The sequence below is a fragment of the Macaca fascicularis genome, chromosome 16, assembly GCF_037993035.2.
Source record: "Macaca fascicularis isolate 582-1 chromosome 16, T2T-MFA8v1.1".
Lineage (NCBI taxonomy): Eukaryota > Metazoa > Chordata > Mammalia > Primates > Cercopithecidae > Macaca > Macaca fascicularis.
This window is the reverse complement of record NC_088390.1, coordinates 5,404,630-5,426,049: the sequence shown is the minus strand read 5'-3', so window position 1 is coordinate 5,426,049 and position 21,420 is coordinate 5,404,630. Positions and strand designations below refer to the sequence as shown.

The following is a 21,420-nucleotide window of genomic DNA, read 5'->3' as shown; positions in this document are numbered from 1 at the left end:
CTGCCCGCCTCGGCCTCCCAAAGTGCTGGGACTACAGGCGTGAGTCACCACGCCCAGCCCAATAATGTGTTATTTGCAAGCAAGGTGTAATCAACATGTTCAATGTTGTATACTATGCGAAAGAAGATGCAAAACATCACATATTATGTAAGTCCGTCTATTGAAAATGTCCAGAACAAGTAAATCCATAGAGACATAAAGCAGATTAGTGGTTGCTAGAGGCTAGGGGGGAAGGGAAAATGGGGAGTGACTCTAATGGGTATGAGGTCTCCTTTGGGAGTGATAAAAATGTTTTCAAACTAAAAACATTTGTGTATATATGCAATATCACTGAATTATACACTTTAAATTTTATGTTACATTAATTTCATCTCAATTTTTAAACAACGTGGTACAGCACATTCCCGAAGGCAAAAAGCAAACCAGTGCCATTACATGAAGCAGTTGCATAGTTAGTGGGGAAATAAGATAAATTATTTAAAGAAAAATGTAACAAGTTTTCTTTCCAACTGAATGTATTCCATTTAAATGACAATACTTTAAGAAAATATCCTTTCTACGTTTTGTTGTTAAATGCCCTTTTTTAAATGAACCAGAGGAGACTGTGGAATACAGTTGTTACTGGCGACGGCATGTAACCAATTTTTTTTAATGTTTTAAAAATATTCTTGGTGTAATAAAAAGGTGACAAATTTTGAATTAATGCCTCCATTTCTTTACTTTTAAAGATTTTTACTCATCTGAGGGCTGGGCGCGGTGGCACATGCCCGTAATCCCAGCACTCTGGGAGGCCGAGGTGGGCAGATCATGAGGTCAGGAGATCAAAACCATCCTGGCTAACACGGTGAAACCCCATCTCTACTAAAAATACAAAAAATTCGCCGGGCGTGGTGGTAGGCGCCTGTAGTCCCAGCTACTCGGGAGGCTGAGGCAGGAGAATGGCGTGAACCTGGGAGGTGGAGCTTGCAGTGAGCTGAGATCACGCCACTGCACTCCAGCCTGGGTGACAGAGCAAGACACCGTCTCAAAAAAAAAAAAAAAAGATTTTTACTCATCTGAAACTGCAATGACTAAGAACACCAATCTCGTATATATTAAGCTTACTATGGCAAAGATCCCAAGTAAGTATCCTAATAAAAACTGGGATAAGCCATTCTGTTAGTTTACAAATAAACCTAACACGCACTGCTATGTATGACATACAGTGCTGCTGTGATACTGAAGAGGGAAGGGGCTAGGGACAGAACAGCTGTGAGGGCCATTTGAAAAACATCAGACTACAGGCCTGGTGCAGTAGCTCGTGCCTGTAAATCCAACAGTTTGGGAGGCTGAGGTGGGAGAACAGGTTGAGCCCAGGAGTAAAAGACCAGCCTGGGCAACATAGGGAGACCTCGTTTCTACAAAAAAATTTAAAAATTAGCCAGGCATGGTAGCGCATGCCTGTAGTCTCAGCTGCTCAGGAGGCTGAGGCAGGAGGATTGCTTGAGCCTAGGAGATCAAGGCTGTAGTGAGCTGTGATGGTGCCACTATACTCTAGCCAGCCTGGGTGGCAAGAATGAGACCCTATCTCAAAAAACCCCACATCAGACTACTACATTGGCAGTAATATCTTAAAAATATTTACATTCTTGAATTCAGTAGGGTTTTTTTTTTTGGTTTTTTGTTTTGTTTTGTTTTTGTTTTTGTTTTTCGGGAGGCAGAGTCTCGCTCTGTCACCCAGGCTGGAATGCAGTGGCGCAATCTCGGCCCATTGCAGTAATCTCGGCCCATTGCAGCCTCCACCTCCTGGGCTCAAGGGATTCTCATGCCTCAGCCACGGTGAGTAGCGAGGACTACAGGTGCCAAACACCGCACACGGCTAATTTCTGTATTTTTAGTAGAGACGGGTTTCATCATGTTGGCCAGGCTGGTCTCAAACTCCTGGCCTCAAGTGATCCGCCTGCCTCAGCCTCCAAAAAGTGCTGCGATTACACTTGTGAGCCACTGTGCCTGACCAGGCAGTTCTTTTCCTAAGAACTTATACTAAAACTAAAATGAAATAAAATAAAATAAAATCAGATGCATCTACGATTTTTGTACAAGGAAAAATTATATATAACATTATGACATTACTTACGATAATGAAAAATTGGATGGTAGTAAAAAGTGGAACCAACTTGACTATCAGTGTGTTAATCATACTTTTCATTTTCTATATTTCATGATGTCTTGATTTACTGGAGGCCTTGCTGGCGTGAAGAAACTGCTTCCCAGGACTAGCTAATTTCTAGAGATAATAAACAACTTACCTGACTGTAAACACACCTTTCATACACAAACCATTCAATCCCAAACCCATATCCCCAACCATCTCCCTTACCTAAATCACACACCGAGCCAGTATTTCCCCTGCCCGAAATCAACCCAGGGCCAGTTCCAAATAGCTAAGAACAGACCCTATACCCCAAAGGCTGCCGGAATTAATTACTAGCCAGTCCTAAACTCTCTGCTCTGCTCCACTTTGCTTTTCCCAGAAAACCACAGTAATAGCTATGGCCCATGCTTTTCTCTCGCTCCTGCTCCTGCCTCCTGACCAGCTCTGGTACTTCCGTGCCGTGGCCATGCATGGTGTGCTGGGCCTCTGCTTCTAGGAGAACTGTAACACAAAACTTCTTTCAGTGGCATTGACCTCCCTATGTCATCACTCAGTCACCATTATGAATTAAAAACCAGGCACAAGCTGGACACCGTGGCTCACACCTGTAATCCCAGCACTTTGGGAGGCCAAGGTGGGCAAATCACTTAAGGCCAGGAGTTCGAGACCAGCCTAGTCAACATGGTGAAACCCCATCTCTACTAAAAATACAAAAATTAGCCTGGCGTGGTGGTGCACGCCTGTGATCCCAGCTACTCAGGAGGCTGAGGCAGGAGAATTGCTTGAACCCAGGAGGCGGAGGTTGCAGTGAGCTGAGATCACGCCACTGCACTCCAGCCAGGGTGAGAGTGAGACCCTTTCTCAAATTTAAAAAAAAAAAAAAAAAACACATATGTTAACATATATATTATCTCTGGAAAAGAAAATAAGAAAAGCAAGAAAGAGATATGTAGCAAAATATTAGTTATGACCTCTGGGTAGGACGATCTACCAGTTATTTTTATTTTGTATGGCATTTCCGATACTTCCCAAGTTTTCCATAATGAACATTTTGTATAGAGAAAAGCACATTATAAGCATCAGGTTAAAGAAAATGTGAGGTCTACAAATTTCAAATATCTTTAGCCATAAATCTAACTCTCCAAAGCATCTGAGATTAACATTTTTGTGTGAGACAGGGTCTCACTGTCATCCATGCTGGAATGCAGTGGTGAAATCTCAGCTCACTGCAACCTCTACCTCCTGGGTTCAAATGATTCTCGTGCCTCAGTCACCTGAGTAGCTGGGATTACAGGCATACGCAACCTCACCCGGCTAATCTTGTGTATTTTTAGTAGAGATAGGGTTTCACCATGTTAGCCAGGCTTCAGATTAACTCTAAACCAAGAGCTGTGTCATTATTCTCAATAAAAAACAATTATATTCAACATTCAAATTGCAAAACACCAGCTCTGAAAGTCTACAGATCATTAAGAGAGAATCAAAAATAAAAATACTTCTCAGTAAATCACAACAAATGTCCCTTTCCTGTTTCCCCGCTTTTCAGACATTCCTGGATAGATTACTGCATGATGAAAACACTATGTAATCGTTGGCTGTACCCAAAACTTGAGACATTCTCTTGGGAGTCTAAATATTTTTTAAATGCACAGCAGAATTAGACCAAGTGGTTCCCAGTCTATGTCCCAGAACAAAGAATGAACAAAACAACTACAATCTACAGCACTTTTCAGTGTCTACGAAAATTTTTTTAAAGTTTTTCTTAAACCTCAAACAATCCATAAGCATGGGCATATAAACCACCAGGAGGTAGATTACGTATGGCTCAAAGTAAATCTGCAGAGTAAACAGAAGCAGGATACCCCTGAAAGGGAAGACAAGATCCGTATCCAATTTAACTGCGATTCATTCACCAGATCAGGAAAGCAGGTGGGGCAGGGAGTGAGTGTGATTCTAAGCCGCAGGGACAGGTCAGTGAGTGTGAACAGTAAGTGCACAGGTCTGGCTACAGAGAAGTGGAGAGCAGTGAGTGAGGCCGGAAGGGCCATTCAACTGTGAACGCCCTTGTATGCCACGCTAGGGATCTTGGGGGATCTTCGTTTTCGTCCTCAAGGCAATAAGAGAAGCATTTCCTTCACTGATAACAAGATAACCAGCACCAGCTTTGAAAGATGAGCAGAAGGATTTCAATACTCAGAAAGGCAATGGGAGGAAAGTACTCCAAATGAAGGCAGCAACAGACCAGGTGGGAGTACAGCCCAAGATGACGACCAACATGGCTAAAATGTAATCCAGATGATGAAGGGCCTTACCTGTCCGAGTGAAGAATGTGTACTTAATTATATAGGTAACGGGAGTCAATGGTAGTTATTGAGTAGGGGAGTGGCCTGACTGCAGCTGAACTTAAGAAAATGAATTTGACAGTAATGCTGAGGGTGCGATGGAATGGGACAGGTTGAGACAGGAAACCCAATGAGAAGGCCCTTGCCCCACTGCGGGTGAGAGGTGCCAAGGCCACAGAACACCTAACACTTCCAGGTCCCTCTACTCTACTCATTCCTAGTACCTGAAACGTTTCACCCTGTGTTGTTGCAATCTGCCAAACCTCACCCACTGCCGTCAGGGATGAAAACCTAATACTGGTTAATACTCATATATATGCTATAGGGAGTTAAGCATTTCAGCGCTTTAGATAATCTCTTTTAAACAAAAAAGACAAGTATTAGCAATATGTACTATTCACATCAAAAAAGATTTTGCAGACATTGTTTAAAGGTTTATTTTAATGCATTAAATTTGGGAAATACTGGGAAAAAGAACATCTAATTATTTCAGACAGTGAATGAAGCTACAACAGGTTTCAAACAGTGCTACCTATAATGCCATAAAAACAACCGAAAATAAATACTGTCATTTTTATCTAACTTTCACCTAGTTAGATAAAATGAACTTCTCACTTCTCATATGGACAATGTAATTAACTGATGTATGAGTAAGCTAAAATTGTTGACATTGTGTATATAATGACTTTAATTATAGACTCACTATACCTCTTCATTTGATAACTGGGCTGAAGATTCTTCTTGAGTTAAAGCACACACTACTGGTATTTTTATTTCTTCCTCAACATCTGTTTTTTTGTGATCCTTTCTCTTATTGAGTCTCTGTTGTTCATCATCCTCCTAAAAGTTAGGAAGAAAAAAACATATATGTGACCCAAGTAACCTACTTAATAAGTGACATAGTTCTTTAACCATTCAAAACAAATAAGAAAGAACAGAGCATTATGATACAAGAAAACTGGACACTTACGCTTCTTTGTTTATAATCCCATATAAGGGCCTCTGGAAATGACAAAATATTTTAATACTATAAGCACAAACTAAGAACCCTGGTATAAAGAAGAAATCAGGAAGCAGCTTCCAAGAAAAGTATACTGCATAAAGTAAGGCGAAACAAAAGAAAGCAAAACTGACTCTTCAAATGATCCATGAAAAAAAAAAAAAAATTTTTTTTACACAGAACATTCCTTGTGATTACTGTAGAAAATAAATACGAAAAAGTCTGTTTTTGAGACAAGGTCTTGCTCTGACACTCAGGCTAGAATGCAGTGGTGCAAACATGGTTCACTGCAGCCTCGATCTCCTGGGCTCAAGCAATTCTCCCACCTCATCCTCTCATATAGCTGGGATCATAGGCATGTGCCACCACGACTGCCTAATTTTTTTATTTTTTGTAGAGACAGGGTTTCACTTTGTTGCCGAGGCTGGTCTTGAACTCCTGGACTCAAGCAATCCTCCTGCCTCAGCCTCTCGTGTAGCCAGGATCACAGGCATGCACCACCATGCCTGGCTAATTTTTTGGGTTTTTTTGTATAGATGGGATCTCACGCTGTTGTCCTGGCTGGTCTCAAACTCCCAGGCTCAAGAGATCCTCCGGCCTTGGCCTCTCAACGCATTGGGAATACAGGCATGAGACACCACACCCCTCCCAAAAAAGTTTTTATAATGTTACACATCCATTAGAAACATTAACAAATGTATATGAATACAAAAGGAATGATTAAAGTTGATAGAATAATTCATTCAACAAAGATGAGTGAGATACCTTATACCTTAGGAATGATTAAAGTTAACAGAATAATTCACTCAACAAAGATGAGTGAGATACCTTATACCTTAGGAATGATTAAAGTTAGCAGAATAATTCACTCAACAAAGATGAGTGAGATACCTTATACCTTCAGTGTACCCTAAAACAGCCTAGTGAGGAGAGACACACACTTACAAGTATGTACAAGGTTATAAAGAAGGAGGAAAAACAATGACTGATTTCATCTGAAGGAACCAGCAAAGGGGGCCCAAAGGAGGTAACACTTCAGCTGAATCTTGAAAGATCGGTAAGGTAAGTTTGCCAGTTGCATGAGAAGAGACAATTAAGGGTTCCAGGGAGAAAGGAAGCACACACAAAAGACAGAAACATGGAAAAGCAGGCCTGTGGGGGAATTCTGTGTAATTTTCTGTGGATGAAAAATGGGCAGGCACAGGAGAAGTAAAAGACACGGAGAAAGAGGTGGTGAGTAAGCACTCAGACTCTGGAATCAGAGATTGTTCAAGCCTCAGATGGGCCATACATTACCTCTCAGCCTGTTCACTACTCTAGAACACAGGAACTGTATAACTGTAGTCCCTACCACTTATGGAGAGTTCAGTTTTTTGTTTTTTTTTTTTTTGATAAGCACTTGAGATAAAGATTTATACATAAAGCCTTAGCACAATGCTAGCACACAGTAAGAGCTCAATAAATGTTCAAAAGTTTTATCATCTTAGTAAAGTTTAGACTCTTTTTGTTTTTGTTTTTTTGAGACAGAGTCTCACTCTGTCACCCAGGCTGGAAGGCATGATGCGATCTCAGCTCACTGCAACCTCCGCCTCCCAGGTTCAAGTGATTCTCCTGCCTCAGCTTCCCAAGTAGCTGGAACTCCAGACACGTGCCACCAGACCCGGCTAATTTTTGTATTTTTAGTAGAGACAGGGTTTTGCCATGTTGACCACGCTGGTCTCAGACTCCTGACCTGAGGTGATCCACCCGCCTTGGACTCCCAAAGTGCTGGGATTACAGATGTGAGCCACCGCACCCGGCCACATTTAGACTCTTTTAATGGGCGGCAGGGGAGGCAGGATAAGATCTGTACTTTAGAATCTAAATCCTTATGTCAGGGGGTCGTGGTGGCTCACGCCTGTAATCCCAGTACTTTGGGAGGCTGAGACAGGCAGATCACTAGAGGTCAGGAGTTTGAGACCAGCCTGGGCAACGTGGTGAAACACTGTATCTACTAAAAATACAAAAATTAGCCAGGCGTGGTGGCACACTCCTGTAGTCCCAGCTACTTGGGCAGCTGAGACAGAAGAATCGCTTGAGCCCGAGAGGCGGAGGTTGCAGTGAGCCAAGATTGTGCCACTGCACTCCAGCCTGGGTGACTGGAGTGAAACCCTGTCTCAAAAAAAAAAAAAAAAAAATCCTTATGTTGGCTTTGACTACATGTAAGACGAATGAGTCCAAATTAAGAGACAAAAAGGAAATTTAAAAAAGAAGAAACTGGCCGCGCGCGGTGGCTCAAGCCTGTAATCCCAGCACTTTGGGAGGCCGAGACGGGCAGATCACAAGGTCAGGAGATCGAGACCATCCTGGCTAACACGGCGAAACCCCGTCTCTACTAAAAACACAAAAAATTAGCTGGGCGAGGTGGCGACGCCTGTGGTCCCAGCTACTCGGGAGGCTGAGGCAGGAGAATGGCGGGAACCCGGGAGGCGGAGCTTGCAGTGAGCTGAGATCTGGCCACTGCACTCCAGCCTGGGCCACAGAGCGAGACTCCATCTCAAAAAAAAAAAAAAAAAAAAAAAGAAACTTTGCAAAACAAAATCTAACCTAAGTCACATAAAGCAATTTGAAATGTTTGACAAGATACTTAGAAAGGCAGGGAACACTTTTACATAGCTATCCTAGGGAAATATCTGCACACATACACAATATGGTCAAGGATTTAGCTGCAACATTATTTGAGATGACAAGAAAAGGGGGACCACCTAGATGCCCACTACAAGGAGAAAGGGTAAATCAATATGGTGCCTCCATGCCACAGTCAACAGCAAAATACAACGTTGATATGAAAATATATCCAGGATAATGCATATGGGAAATACATACACTTTTTTTTGAGACAAGATCTTGCTTTGTAACTCACAGCTGAAGTGCAATAGTGTGATCACAGCTCACTGCAGCCTCCGCCTCCAGGATCAAGTGATCCTCCCACCTCAGCCTCCCAAGTAGCTGGAACTACAGGCACGTGCCACCATGCCCAGCTATTTTTTTTTTTTTTTTTGAGACGGAGTCTCGCTGTGTCACCCAGGCTGGAGTGCAGTGGCCGGATCTCAGCTCACTGCAAGCTCTGCCTCCCGGGTTTTTACGCCATTCTCCTGCCTCAGCCTCCCGAGTAGCCGGGACTACAGGCGCCCGCCACCTCGCCCGGCTAGTTTTTTGTATTTTTTAGTAGAGACGGGGTTTCACTGTGTTAGCCAGGATGGTCTCGAACTCCTGACCTCATGATCCGCCCGTCTCGGCCTCCCAAAGTGCTGGGATTACAGGCTTGAGCCACCGCGCCTGGCCTATTTTTTTTTATTTTTTTATTTTTTGTAGAAACAGAGTCTCACTATATGGCCCAGGCTGGTCTTGACCTCTTGGGCTCAAGCAATCCTCCCGCCTCAGCCTCCCAAAGTGTTGGGATTATAGACGTGAACCACCATGCCCTGCCTAGAATAAATACTTATAGTATAACCATAGTTGTGTAAGAGGAAAACTATACCCTAAATGTGTATCATGAACACACAGAACTGGTTTAGAAGACTCTCTACCAAATGGTAAAACAATCTTCTGACAAGGGGAGGTGTGGGAGATGTTAAGGAAGATTTTTCACTTGATCACTTCATATTTATTTTTTCCACTGTATTTAAAACAAAAAAATTATGATAATGTGTAAAAATATATATATATAATTCATGCAATTTAAATAACTAAAAGATAAGGAGAAGACAGGAACCTAAATATGCAGCGCTCTGAACATCTGCCACCTCCTATTACTCAGCCTCTCCATTCATATCATGTCACCTAGTAGAGCTTTTAGAGCAGGGTGTCCAATCTTTTGGCTTCCCTGGGCCACATTGAAGAAGAACTGTCTTGGCTACACACAAAATACACTAACACTAATGACAGCTGATGAGCTAAAACAAACAAACAAACAAAAAAAGATTGCAAAAGAAATCTCATAATGTTTTAACAAAGTTTACAAATTTCTGTTGGGTTGCATTCAAAGCCAAGGGCTGCAGGTTGGACAAGCTTGTTTTACAGCAATGTCACCCAAGACTTGGCCTGGACTGATAAAACCCAGGAGCACTGGGAGAACTGGTCAGCAGGGGAGAGAAAGATTTTCTCCGAAGTATGCACTGCTGCATCCTGCAGTCACTGAAGACCATTTCTAAATCAGTTTCCCCACCCCCTAGAGGAGGCCATTTCTAAAGATGAAAAACAAAGCCCCTCAAATGTAGCTGTTATGTTTTTAAAAGTGGCATATATCACCTTGTTGCAGCTTAAGTCAGTCTCTAATACACATAAGGTAATGCAATCACATGTGGTGGGGGACATTACTGACAAGGCAAATCAGACCTCAAAACTTCTATTCACCTGATCTTTCTTCTTCAGTTCTTCAACTTGTCGGAGCTGTTCTGAAGTTAGCACAATCTCCATTCGCTGCATGTCTCTCATCAGTAAACGCTGAGATTCCAGAAACTGGTCATTGGCCTTCTGCCACGTATGCTTTAACTGGTTGTGTTGTTGTCGCTCTTGCTCCAAGAGATGGCAAACTGTTTAGGAACCCCCCACCACAAATCAAAAACACTGAATTTTAATGTAGGCAATTTCTTTAGCACAGGGCTCCTAGCCAGGTCTGACCAATGGTCCACATCTCTAGGATTCTATTCTTAGCTGGACCAAGGGGCAACCTATCCCCACATCATCTCTTTAAAGCAGAGTCTCCCAAAGTGGACTCCTAGGAACACAGCAAAGAAAGATTTCTGTGCTTAGTAAAGTCTTAGAAACTTCAGGTTAAAGGGATAAATTTATTATTATTATTATTATTATTATTTTGCAAAGGCTCCTCCATAATTAAATAAATTTTTAAAGATTTCTTTACTGCAGGACTTTGAACTCGGGGTCTTAATTATGTCTATGTTTTCTTGGAAGGTGATATATAATATAACCTTTCCTAAATCTATTTGGCAAAAGAAAAAAAAAACTTTTCACAGTACAACTCAAATAACAAGTATTCTAGAGAATATACTTTGGGAAACATTGCTCCAAAGGCCAAAGGTGGAATAAACACTCCTAATTGTGTTTAATACATTCTGATAAATCTGTTATCCAGAAATCCTCACTGGGTCCGGTTAATATAGACTTCTTATGACAGGTCAAGGAATCTTTGTAAAATGTATGTGTTGTTGATACTCATCAGCTCAGCCATCTTCTACTGAAAAGAGAGGAGGTAGCATGATCCATCTACCCATCTACCAAGTCAGAAACCCAAGACAGCTCATACTTCTGACTTTTCCTCACCCCAACATATTCAGCTATGACAGAGACCTGCTAATTCAGCCTCCTCTGCAATATGATACATCTATCTTCTGGCTTCTGCCTTAGACCAGCGCTTATGACTTAAACAACTACAACAGAGGCCCCTTTTTCATTCTTCTGCCCTCAGTCTTGCCCTCCCTATTCTATTCACCACAGTGCTATTAGATTGAACTTTCTAAAATGCAAAACAAATATTACCACTCTCCAGTCAAAAACCCTTCACTGAACCCAGACACAAAAAGGCACATATTACAAAATCCCATTCACATCAAAGTCCAAAACAGGCAAGTCCACAGAGATAGAAAGGAGATTAGTGGTTGCCAAGGGCTGGAGGTAAGACATAGGAAGTGACGGTAAATGGGTACAGGATTTCTTTTTGAGGTAATGAAAATGTTTTGGAAGTAGACAGTGGTGATAGGGCACAATTTTGTGAATATATTAAAAACTACTGAATTGTATACTTTAACGAGTGAACTTTATGGCATGCAAATTTTATCTTAATAAAACTATTATTTCAGAGAAAATAGGCTGGGCGCAGTGGCTCATGCCTGTAATCCCACCACTTTGGGAGGCTGAGGTGGGTGGATCACGAGGTCAGGAGATCAAGACCATCCTGGCTAACACAGTGAAACCCCATCTCTACTAAAAATACAAAAAAAATTAGCCGGGCGTGGTGGCACACACCTGTAGTTCCAGCTACTTGGGAGGCTGAGGCAGGAGAGTGGCATGAACCCAGGAGGCGGAGCTTGCAGTGAGCCGAGATCGCACCACTGCACTCCAGCCTGGGTGACAAGGGCAAGACTCCATCTCAAAAAAAAAAAAAACACAAAGGAAATAAAAAAACCTTCAGAGGCTCCGAACTGCCCAGATGATCAAGTCCAATATTCTTAGCATAAAACCTCTATGTACTGGTCTGTTTCTACTGCTCCAATCTCACATTTTGCCCATTGCCTCTTGTATTCTAATTGTGCTGAACTGCTTTTCTTAGACTTCCTTACCTAACTGCATCACATGCAAATGACCTTGAATGCCATGCTTCTGAGTACCTGACAAGCACCTACCCACCTTCCAAAACTCCACTTAAGGACAACTTCTTTTAAGAAGCCTATCTGGGCCAGGCGTGGTAGCTTACACCTGTAATCCCAGCACTTTGGGAGGCCGAGGCAGGTGGATCACCTGAGGTCGGGAGTTTGAGACTGGCCTGACCAACATGGAGAAACACCCCATCTCTAATAAAAATACAAAATTAGCCAGGCATGGTGGCACATCCTATAATCCCAGGTACTTGGGAGGCTGAAGCAGGAGAATCACTTGAACCCAGGAGGTGGAGGTTGCGGTGAGCTGAGATCGCACCATTGCACTCCAGCCTAGGCGACAAGAACGAACCTCCGTCTCAAAAAAAAGACTCTATTTTTTATTGTGAGTGTTTCAGTATGGAAATTACTCCACGTCCTTCCTCATTTTAATTAACCTTCTCAGGTCAGGTACTTTTCTCTTTTTTTTTGAGACAGAGTCTTGCTCTGTCGCCCAGGCTGGAGTGCAGTGGCTGGATCTCAGCTCACTGCAAGCTCCGCCTCCTGGGTTCACGCCATTCTCCTGCCTCAGCCTCCCGAGTAGCTGGGACTACAGGCGCCCGCCACCTCGCCCGGCTAGTTTTTTGTATTTTTTAGCAGAGACGGGGTTTCACCGTGTTAGCCGATGGTCTCGATCTCCCGATCTCGTGATCCACCGTCTCGGCCTCCCAAAGTGCTGGGATTACAGGCTTGAGCCACCGCGCCCGGCCAACCTTCTCAGGTACTTTTCAAGGGTTATTAGGAAGGTTTGATAGTCTCAATAATTTACATTATTTCTGGAAGTGTTAGAGGGACATAGTTTAAACTGAACTAGTTCTTTTGGACACCTTTAAGAATATGAGTGTCTTTTTATTGCAATAGCACACTTGGAAACTGTTTCCTGAAGGCCAAAACTTTACTCAAAGTTTGGGTTATTTTAATAATATTTTAGTGGGGAAAGAATGTGCCCCTGGAAAACAGAGTCAATTTCTGTATCACTCTGCTACCAGACTAGTGAAATCAAAACTGTCCCTTAAAAACAGGACAGTACTTGGGGCCTCCAGAATACACTCTCTGCCCTTTCCAATTTTAACTTTTGCTAATACACCTCCATCAAAATGAGTGTGGGGGGAAAAGTAATTTACGGAGAAATTCCCAGCTTTATTATCTTTCTGCCCAAAGTTCATGCCTGGTGAAGTTGGGTTTTTTGTTTTTTGTTTTTTTTGAGATGAAGTCTCACTCTGTCACCCAAGCCAGAGTGCAGTGGTGTGAGCTCGGCTCACTGCAACCTCTGCCTCCTGGGTTCAAGTGATTCTTGTGCCTCAACCTCCCGAGTAGCTGAGATAACAGGTGTGCATCACCACATCTGGCTAATTTTTGTTTTCTCAGTAGAGACAGGTTTTCGCCATGTTGGCCAGGCTGGTCTCGAACTCCTGACCTCAGGTGATCTGCCCGCCTTGGCCTCCCAAAATGCTGGAATTATAGGAGTGAGCGCTGCCTTGTAAAGTTATTACTGAGGTCATGAAGGAAAATCCATAATTTCAGGTTTGCATGAGTGCATTTAAACCAACTGTAAGGCTTAAATTGAATCACTAACATGTTGCATTGTTATTTTAAGATTTGTCATTGTTATTAGTCAACATCAATTTAACTTATATGGTTCTTAGAGACAAAGATAAAAATATACAGAATATTTATTTACCTTCATGCAATTCTTTCCGCAGTTTCTCAGCATCTTCCTGTAGAACAGATTTCTGAGTATTCAAAACAGCTACATACATCTCTAGATCAGTCCTACAAGATTTCTCAGCTTCCAGATAATGATTCAGTTCTTTAACCTGAAAGAAGATGCAATTCCATTAAACTGAAATTTACAACAGTTTCTATCTTAGATACAAAATGATGGTAAGTTTTGGCTATGCCTTAAAAAAAACTGACACTTTTACATCTACATTTTACATCTACAAAAATTACCATTTATAATTTTTAATTATAAAATAATATAGAAAACTGGGAAAATAACATAATTAACAGATGTCATCCATAATCATACCACCAGAATAAAATATACAATTGAGATTTCACATAACAGTTTTGTCCCTTGCTTTTCAAAAACGTAGTTCCAATTTGTATTCCCACAGCAACATATGCATGTGTCTGTTTTAGCCATAATAGTAACACCAGGTATGTTTTGCTTTTTTAAATTGATAATTTCTAAGGACAAAAATGATACCATACACTTTTAAGTTTGCTTTCCTTTTATTTCTGGTGAGGGAATTCCAAATGTAAATTTATATATTTAATGTATAAAGACATTTTCACAGATACATATACTTATGGAAGTGAAAAAGAGGAAATTATGATGGAACAAATAACTAGTCTCACATTGTAATGACTTAAAGGCAAATGCAGAATACTTTTTAAAATCACATCTTGCCCAGGCATGTTGGCTCATGCCTGTAATCCTAGCACTTTGGGAGGCAAAGGTGGGCAGAATGCTTGAGTTCAGGAGTTTGAGACTAGCCTGGGAAACATGGAGAAACCCTGTTTCCAAAAAATAATAATAAAACCACATCTTTTAAAAACAATGCTTTATTTCTGTTGATCAATTAAGTGTAATACTCAAAATAGTAACAATATAGTCTAATATAGGAAAGTTATAACCAAAAAAAAATTAATTCTTCCCCAGAAAATCAAGGATTATGTCACTTTAACCTGTCACATAAATTGTCCATTCTAAATTCTAACCTTTCAGTTAACTTTCAACTTTTTCGAATGGTTATATCTAATATCACATTCAAAGTCCTTTTCATGCCCTTTATCTTCCTATTTCTTCAAACTTAAAATGGTTTCTCTGTTTTCAGTTATCTTTACTTCTAGGCCATCATGCAATAATAGTCAAAGATTTAAATGACTATGTAAGCAATCATTTGATGCTTCACTGAAGGCTGACAGTCCAGCACGTGATATGAACAAAGAATGGTAAAGTCGCAACTACCGTGAAATGCTTTCTCTGACACCTGAAGACGGGGGTAATTCAGCTGATGGTAAAAGAGTCCATATGGCAGATTTAAAATGGTGGTATATAACCCACTAATTCTACCAGTTATTATTTTTTGGGATAAACATTTGGTTTAATTAATAATGAATTTCTAATATTTGAAAACTACTGAGCAGGACTCTGAGTAACTTTGAATTACTTTGAGTTCCATACCCTGTAATGACCAAAACCAAAAACAAATGGACATCTACAAGAAGCCAGGGGACAAGGAGAGGGTGCACACCAACCACTGAAAGTTACCTATTCGGGAAAATGTACATGGTATTAGGATCTATGCAGGAGAAAGTACAGAGAAGCAACAAGGGCCATAAGAAACCAGAAACAGTCACCTGGGAGTACAATTTGACAACAGTGCCTTGAACGGAAGAGTTTCACATACACCAGTCGTCGGTGAATGCGACAGATTTCTCTGTAGCACTTACAACCCGGTTAGGGTAAAATGGTGTCCCACTTTGATTTACATTTCCCCAATTTCTAGTGTGGTTGAATGTTGAATATCTTTTCACATGCCTTGACTATTCTGGTTTCCTCTTTTGTTCAATGACTGAGCATACACTTTACCTGTTTGTTTTTTTCTTTTTTCTTTTTCTTTTTTTACAGAGACCGAGTCTCAATTTGTCGTCCAGGCTGGAGGGCGGTGCCGCAATCTCAGCTCACTGCAACCTCAACCTCCAGCTCCTGGGTTCAAGCAATTCTCATGCCTCAGCCTCCCAAGTAGCTGGGATTACAAGTGTGTGCCACCTGGCTATACTTTACCTGTTTTTCTTTTTTCTTTTGAGACGGAGTCTCGCTCTGTCGCCCAGGCTGGAGTGCAGTGGCACGATCTCGGCTCACTGCAAGCTCCGCCTCCCGGGTTCAGGCCATTCTCCTGCCTCAGCCGCCCGAGTAGCTGGGACTGCAGGCGCCGCCACCTCGCCCGGGTAATTTTTTGTATTTTTAGTAGAGACGAGGTTTCACCTCATTAGCCAGGATGGTCTCCATCTCCTGACCTCGTGATCCGCCCGCCTCGGCCTCCCAAAGTGCTGGGATTACAGGCGCGAGCCACCGCACTTGGCCACTTTACCTGTTTTTCTTCAGAATTATTTGTCACTTGTGGACTTGGCAATTTCGAGAGTGTCTCGCTCTGTTGCTCTGGCTGAAGTGCAGTGGCGCAACCTAGGCTCACTGCAGCCTCCATCTCCCGGGTTCAAGCAATTCTTGTGTCTCAGCCTCCCAAGTAGCTGGGACTATAGGCAACCGCCATCACGCCTGGCTAATTTTTTGTATTTTTAGTAGAGACAGGGTTTCTCCATGTTGCCCAGGCTGCTCTCAAACTCCTGGTCTCAAGCAATCTAAGTACTGGGATTACAGGTGTAAGCCACCGCGTCCAGCCAACTTAGCAATTTTTTTTATTATTTTGGATATTAATATTTTGTCAGTTAAGAGGTACTGATATCTTCTTATAGTCTGTAGCTTCTCTTTGCAACTTTTTGTATTAATAGTATCTTTTAACAAAGAACTTTATAATGTAGCTAAACTTGCCAGTTTTCCTTTCACAGTCAGTATTTTTGTCTTAAGAAACCCTGGGGCCGGGCGCGGTGGCTCAAGCCTGTAATCCCTGCACTTTTGGAGGCCAAGGTGAGTGGATCACATGAGGTCAGGGGTTCGAGATCAGCCTGGCCAACAACATGACAAAACCCCGTTTCCACTAAAAATACAAAAATTAGCCAGGTGCAGTGGCCCAGGCCTGTAATCCCAGCTACTCGAGAGGCTGAGGCAGGAGAATTGCTTGAAACTGGGAGGCGGAGGTTGCAGTGAGCCAAGATTGTGCCACCGCACTTCAGCCTAGGTGACACAGCAAGACTGACTCCAAAAAAAAAAAAAAAAAGAAAGAAATCTTTTTGAAGACAAGGTGGAGAGAGTGGGCCTACCTATCAGATAGTACGACTTGCAGTCAAGCTACTATAATTAAGATAGTTTGTTACTGGTTTAGGAATAAACCTGTCGCCCAGGCTGGAGTGCAGTGGCGCAATCTCGGCTCACTACAACTTCCACCTCCTGGGTTCAAGTGATTCTGGTGCCTCAGTCCCAAGTAGCTGGGACTCCAGGCAAGCACCACCATATCTGGCTAATTTTTGTATTTTTTGTAAAGAAAGAGTTTCACTATGTTGTGCTGGCTGGTCTTGAACTCCTAAGCTCAAGCAATCTGCCCACCTCAGCCTCCCAAAGTGCTGGGATTACAGGCATGAGCCACCGCACATGGCCAGATAATAACTTATGTATTATTATTTTTTTTTTTGAGACAGAGTTTCACTTGTCGCCCAGGCTGGAGTGCAATGGTGAGATCTTGGCTCCCTGCAACCTCCACCTCCCAGGTTCAAGCGGTTCTCCTGCCTCAGCCTCCCAAGTAATTGGAATTACAGGCGGATGCCTGGCTAATTTTTGTATTTTTAGTAGATGCAGGGTTTCTTTTTTTTTTTTGAGACAGAGTCTCCCTCTGTCGCCCAGGCTGGAGTGCAGTGGCAGAATTTCGGCTCACTGCAAGCTCTGCCTCATGAGTTCATGCCATTCTCCTGCCTCAGCCTCCCAAGTAGCTGGGACTATAGGCGCCCGCCACCATACCCAGCTAATTTTTTGTATTTTTAGTAGAGACGGGGTTTCACCATGTTAGCCAGGATGGTCTCGATCTCCTGACCTCGTGATCCACTGGCCTTGGCCTCCCAAAGTGCTGGGATTACAGGCGTTAGCCACCATGCCCAGCCAAGTAGAGGCAGGGTTTCACCACATTGGCCAGGCTGGTCCCGAATTCCTGACCTCAGGTGATCCACCTGCCTTGGCCTCCCAAAGTGCTGGCATGGCAGGTGTGAGCCACCGCACCCAGCCAAAAAGGGTATTTTTTAACAATCCATTCTTCCCCCACTGATCTGTAATGCCACCTGTCATACATCAAATTTACACATATATGTAGGTCTATTTCTGGGCTGTTTTATTGATCCATCTGTTTATCCCTAAACCAGTAACAAACTATCTTAATTATAGTAGCTTTACTGAGGTCCTACTATCTGATAGGTAGGCCAAGTCTCCTCATCTTGTCTTCAAAATTTTGCTAAGTATATTTCTGTTCCTTTATTTCTCTATATGAAGTCTATTTCTAGAACTGAATTAATCAAGCTCCTTATTAAACCCTGTTGAATTCTGAGTAAAATTTAAAAATTTGGGGATACAAATGGAGGGTTTTTTTTTTTTTCTTTGAGACGCAGTCTCGCTTTATCGCCCAGGCTAGAGTGCAGTGGCACGACCTCAGCTCACTGCAACCTCTGCCTCCTGGGTTAAAGCAATTCTCCTGCCTCAGCCTCCTGAGTAGCTGGGCTTCCGCCACCATGCTCAGCTAATTTTTGTACTTTTAATAAAGAGACCGGGTTTCGCCATGTTGGCCAGGCTTGTCTCAAACTCCTAACCTCAGGTGATCCCCCTACCTTGGCCTCCCAAAGTGCTAGGTTACAGGTGTGAGCCACCGCACCTGGCCCAATGCTCTATCTTTTCATTCAGGAAAATACACAGATTCAGGTCCTCATTTATGATGTAGTCTCTAAGGACCCTGCCCATCTTTGTTTAGCTATATTGGTAGGTAACTATTTTTTTTTTTTTTTTTTTAACTCTTGTGAATAGGATCAATCTTTCTCCCCCCACTGCATTCTTCAACTGGCGCACAGAAAAACAACTATTTTTGTATGTTGATTTTGTTAGAACAACTTTCAAATTGTTGAACTCTTATTAAGTCTAACTATCTGTTGTACATTCCCTGGTTTCTTTATATAGACAATTGAATCAGTCTCGTAGCTTTCTTTCCAGTTCTTATACCTCATTTCTGAATTACTGGGCATGGGTCTGCCCCAGAATGTTCCCATCATTAACGGTAAGGCTGCTAAATATTCATCCTTAACTATGTTTGCTAAAGGTTTGATTAATAGCCCCTTACTAAGTTATTGTGGTTAAATTTCTCAAATACTTTTCTGAATCCAAGACGAATATGCTGTTCTTCTCCAATCATTTTATGTGTACATTGCAATAATAGATTTTCTGATAAATTTCTGGGAATAAACCCTACTTAGTCATGATGTATTTCTCCCCGTTTATTTTAGCTACAATGCTGAAAATTTTAGCTTCTGTACTCCTGAGACAGATCGGTAATTTTTTCTCATACTACCTTTCTATGTGTTTGTTCACTTGTAGTGAAGATCTACTAGTCTCATAAAATGATTTGGAGAGCTTTCTCTCTTTTTGTATTCCCTGAGATTTTGTAAAATATAAGAATTTGCTCTTTCCAGAAAGTCTGGAAAAACTTACCTGTAAAACCAACAGTTTAATGTCTTTCGGTGAGAGGAGTCAACAGACAATAAGATTTTTTACTCTAGATCCACTTTCTTTAATAATTACTGACTACCTTAGCTTTCCTGTTTTGGAACAATTTTGGCTATCTTTTATTAGAAATTTTTTTTCATCTGTTTTCAAATTTATTTGTGTGACATTGTTTATAGTACTTGTTATTTTTAAATTTCTACTGATTTGTAGTTATGTCCTCTGTTTTTTTTTTGTTTTTAAGACAGGCTCCCTTGCCCAGGCTGGTGTGCAGTGGCACCATCATGGCTCACCACAGCCTCAACCCCTTGAGCTCAAGTGATCCTTCTGCCTCAGCCTCACAAAGTGCTAGGATTACAGGCATGAGCCTCCCCACTTGGCCTCACTTCTGATTTCTCTTTTTTTGTTTTCATTTTTTCTGATCAGTCTTACTAGAGATTTGTGTATAGGTTTTCCATTTCTTCATTATACTGATATTCTCTATTGTTCTTTTGCTTTTCTATTTCACAAATTTATATTATTTATATTATTCATTTCCATTTATTTTCAGTCTTTTTTTTTTTTTTGAGACAGAGTTTTGCTCTTGTTGCCAAGGTTGGAGTGCAATGGCAATATCTCAGCTCACTGCAACCTCTGCCTCCCGGGTTCAAGCAATTCTCCTGCCTCAGCCTCCCCAGTAGCTGGGATTATAAGCGCCTGCCACCATGCCCAGCTAATTTTTTGCATTTTTAGCAGAGATGGGGTTTCACTATGTTGGCCAGGCTGGTCCCGAAGTCTCCTGACCTCAGGCGATCCACCCACCTAAGCCTCCCAAAGTGCTGGGATTACAGGCATGAGCCACTGTGCCTGGCTCAATTTGTACTTTTTTTTTTTTTAAGATCTGGCATTATTCACATCATTCTAAATATTTTGTAATTACTTTTTCCATGAGTATTTTTTTCATGTCCAGGCATTTTAACTATCATTTTAATGTAAATAACTGAATAACCCATAGTTACAGAATTGGGTCTGTGTAACCTCAATTCTAAGATAATGTATCTAAAAATAACTACAACTTGTCCCAGATACTATCCTAAATGTTTATAGGTATTAATTTACATGTTCCTCATAATAGCCATATGGTGGCTATTATAGGAATTTATATGTTCCTCATAATAGCCACATGGCGACTATTAAGGTGGGCTTATTATCCCCATTTCACAGTTGAGAAAATCAAAGCACAGTATGATTAAGTAATTTACCCAAGGTAACCCAGGCTACCAAATGCTGAGCTTTTAACTATTATGTCCTAGTACTGTATGTGATACTATCTTGTTCTTGGATACCAAGTTCTGTGTGTCAACTACAACTAAATTATTAACCTGATAGTTCAAAATGTCTATAGCTCTACTAATAATTTTTTCTGATTATATTCTCTAAAGGTCAATTTTAATCTGCTACTGTATTTGTGAAAGTCAGTTTCTTCTTGTAATTGTCATTATTAGTTCATGCATTTCATGACTATGTAAAGTGCATTCAAGTTCATGACTATTATATCTTACTTATGAACTGTTTTTTAGATAGGATCCTTCTTTATCTCTATTAGTGGCTTTTCCCCCTTATCCTATCTTTGTGATACTACACTCGCTATAGCAGCTTTCTTTTGGTTTGAATTTACATGGTATATTTTTATTCCTTTATTTTCAATCTTTTTTCTTTTCTTTTTTTTTTTTTTTGAGATGGAGTCTCATCTGTTGCCCACGCTGGAGTGCAGTGGTGCAGTCTCAGCTCACCGCAACAACCTCCACCTCCCGGGTTCAAGAAATTCTCCTGCCTCAGCCTCCCAAACAGAAGGGACTACAGGCGTGTGCCACCATGCCTGGCTAATTTTTGTATTTTTAGTAGAGACAGGGTTTCACCATGTTGGCCAGGCTGGTCTCGAACTCCTGACCTCAGGTGATCCACCCACCTCGGCCTCCCAAAGTGCTGGGATTACAGGCATGAGCCACCGCGCCCGGCCTTCCTTTAAGACAGAGTCTCACTCTATCACCTAGGCTGGAGTGCAGCGGCATGATCATGGCTCACTGCAACCTCAACCTTTTAGGTTGAAGTAATTCTCCCATCTCAGCCTCTCAAGTAGATGGGACCACAGGCTCACACCACTATGCCTGGCT

At 41.8% G+C, this 21,420-nt stretch overlaps 1 protein-coding gene across 5 annotated transcripts in view; it reads right to left on the bottom strand.

The window, feature by feature from the left end:
• Positions 1-21,420, bottom strand: part of RABEP1 (rabaptin, RAB GTPase binding effector protein 1) — a 104,254-nt gene that overhangs the window by 23,936 nt on the left and 58,898 nt on the right. For all 5 annotated transcript variants that reach the window (XM_005582643.5, XM_074018370.1, XM_005582645.5 and 2 more), the window contains 3 exons: positions 13,571-13,706; positions 9,872-10,050; positions 5,185-5,316 (listed from right to left, as the gene is read on the bottom strand). In XM_005582643.5, coding sequence (XP_005582700.2) covers positions 5,185-5,316; positions 9,872-10,050; positions 13,571-13,706 — 447 coding nt within the window. The remainder of the gene's footprint in view (positions 1-5,184; positions 5,317-9,871; positions 10,051-13,570; positions 13,707-21,420) is intronic.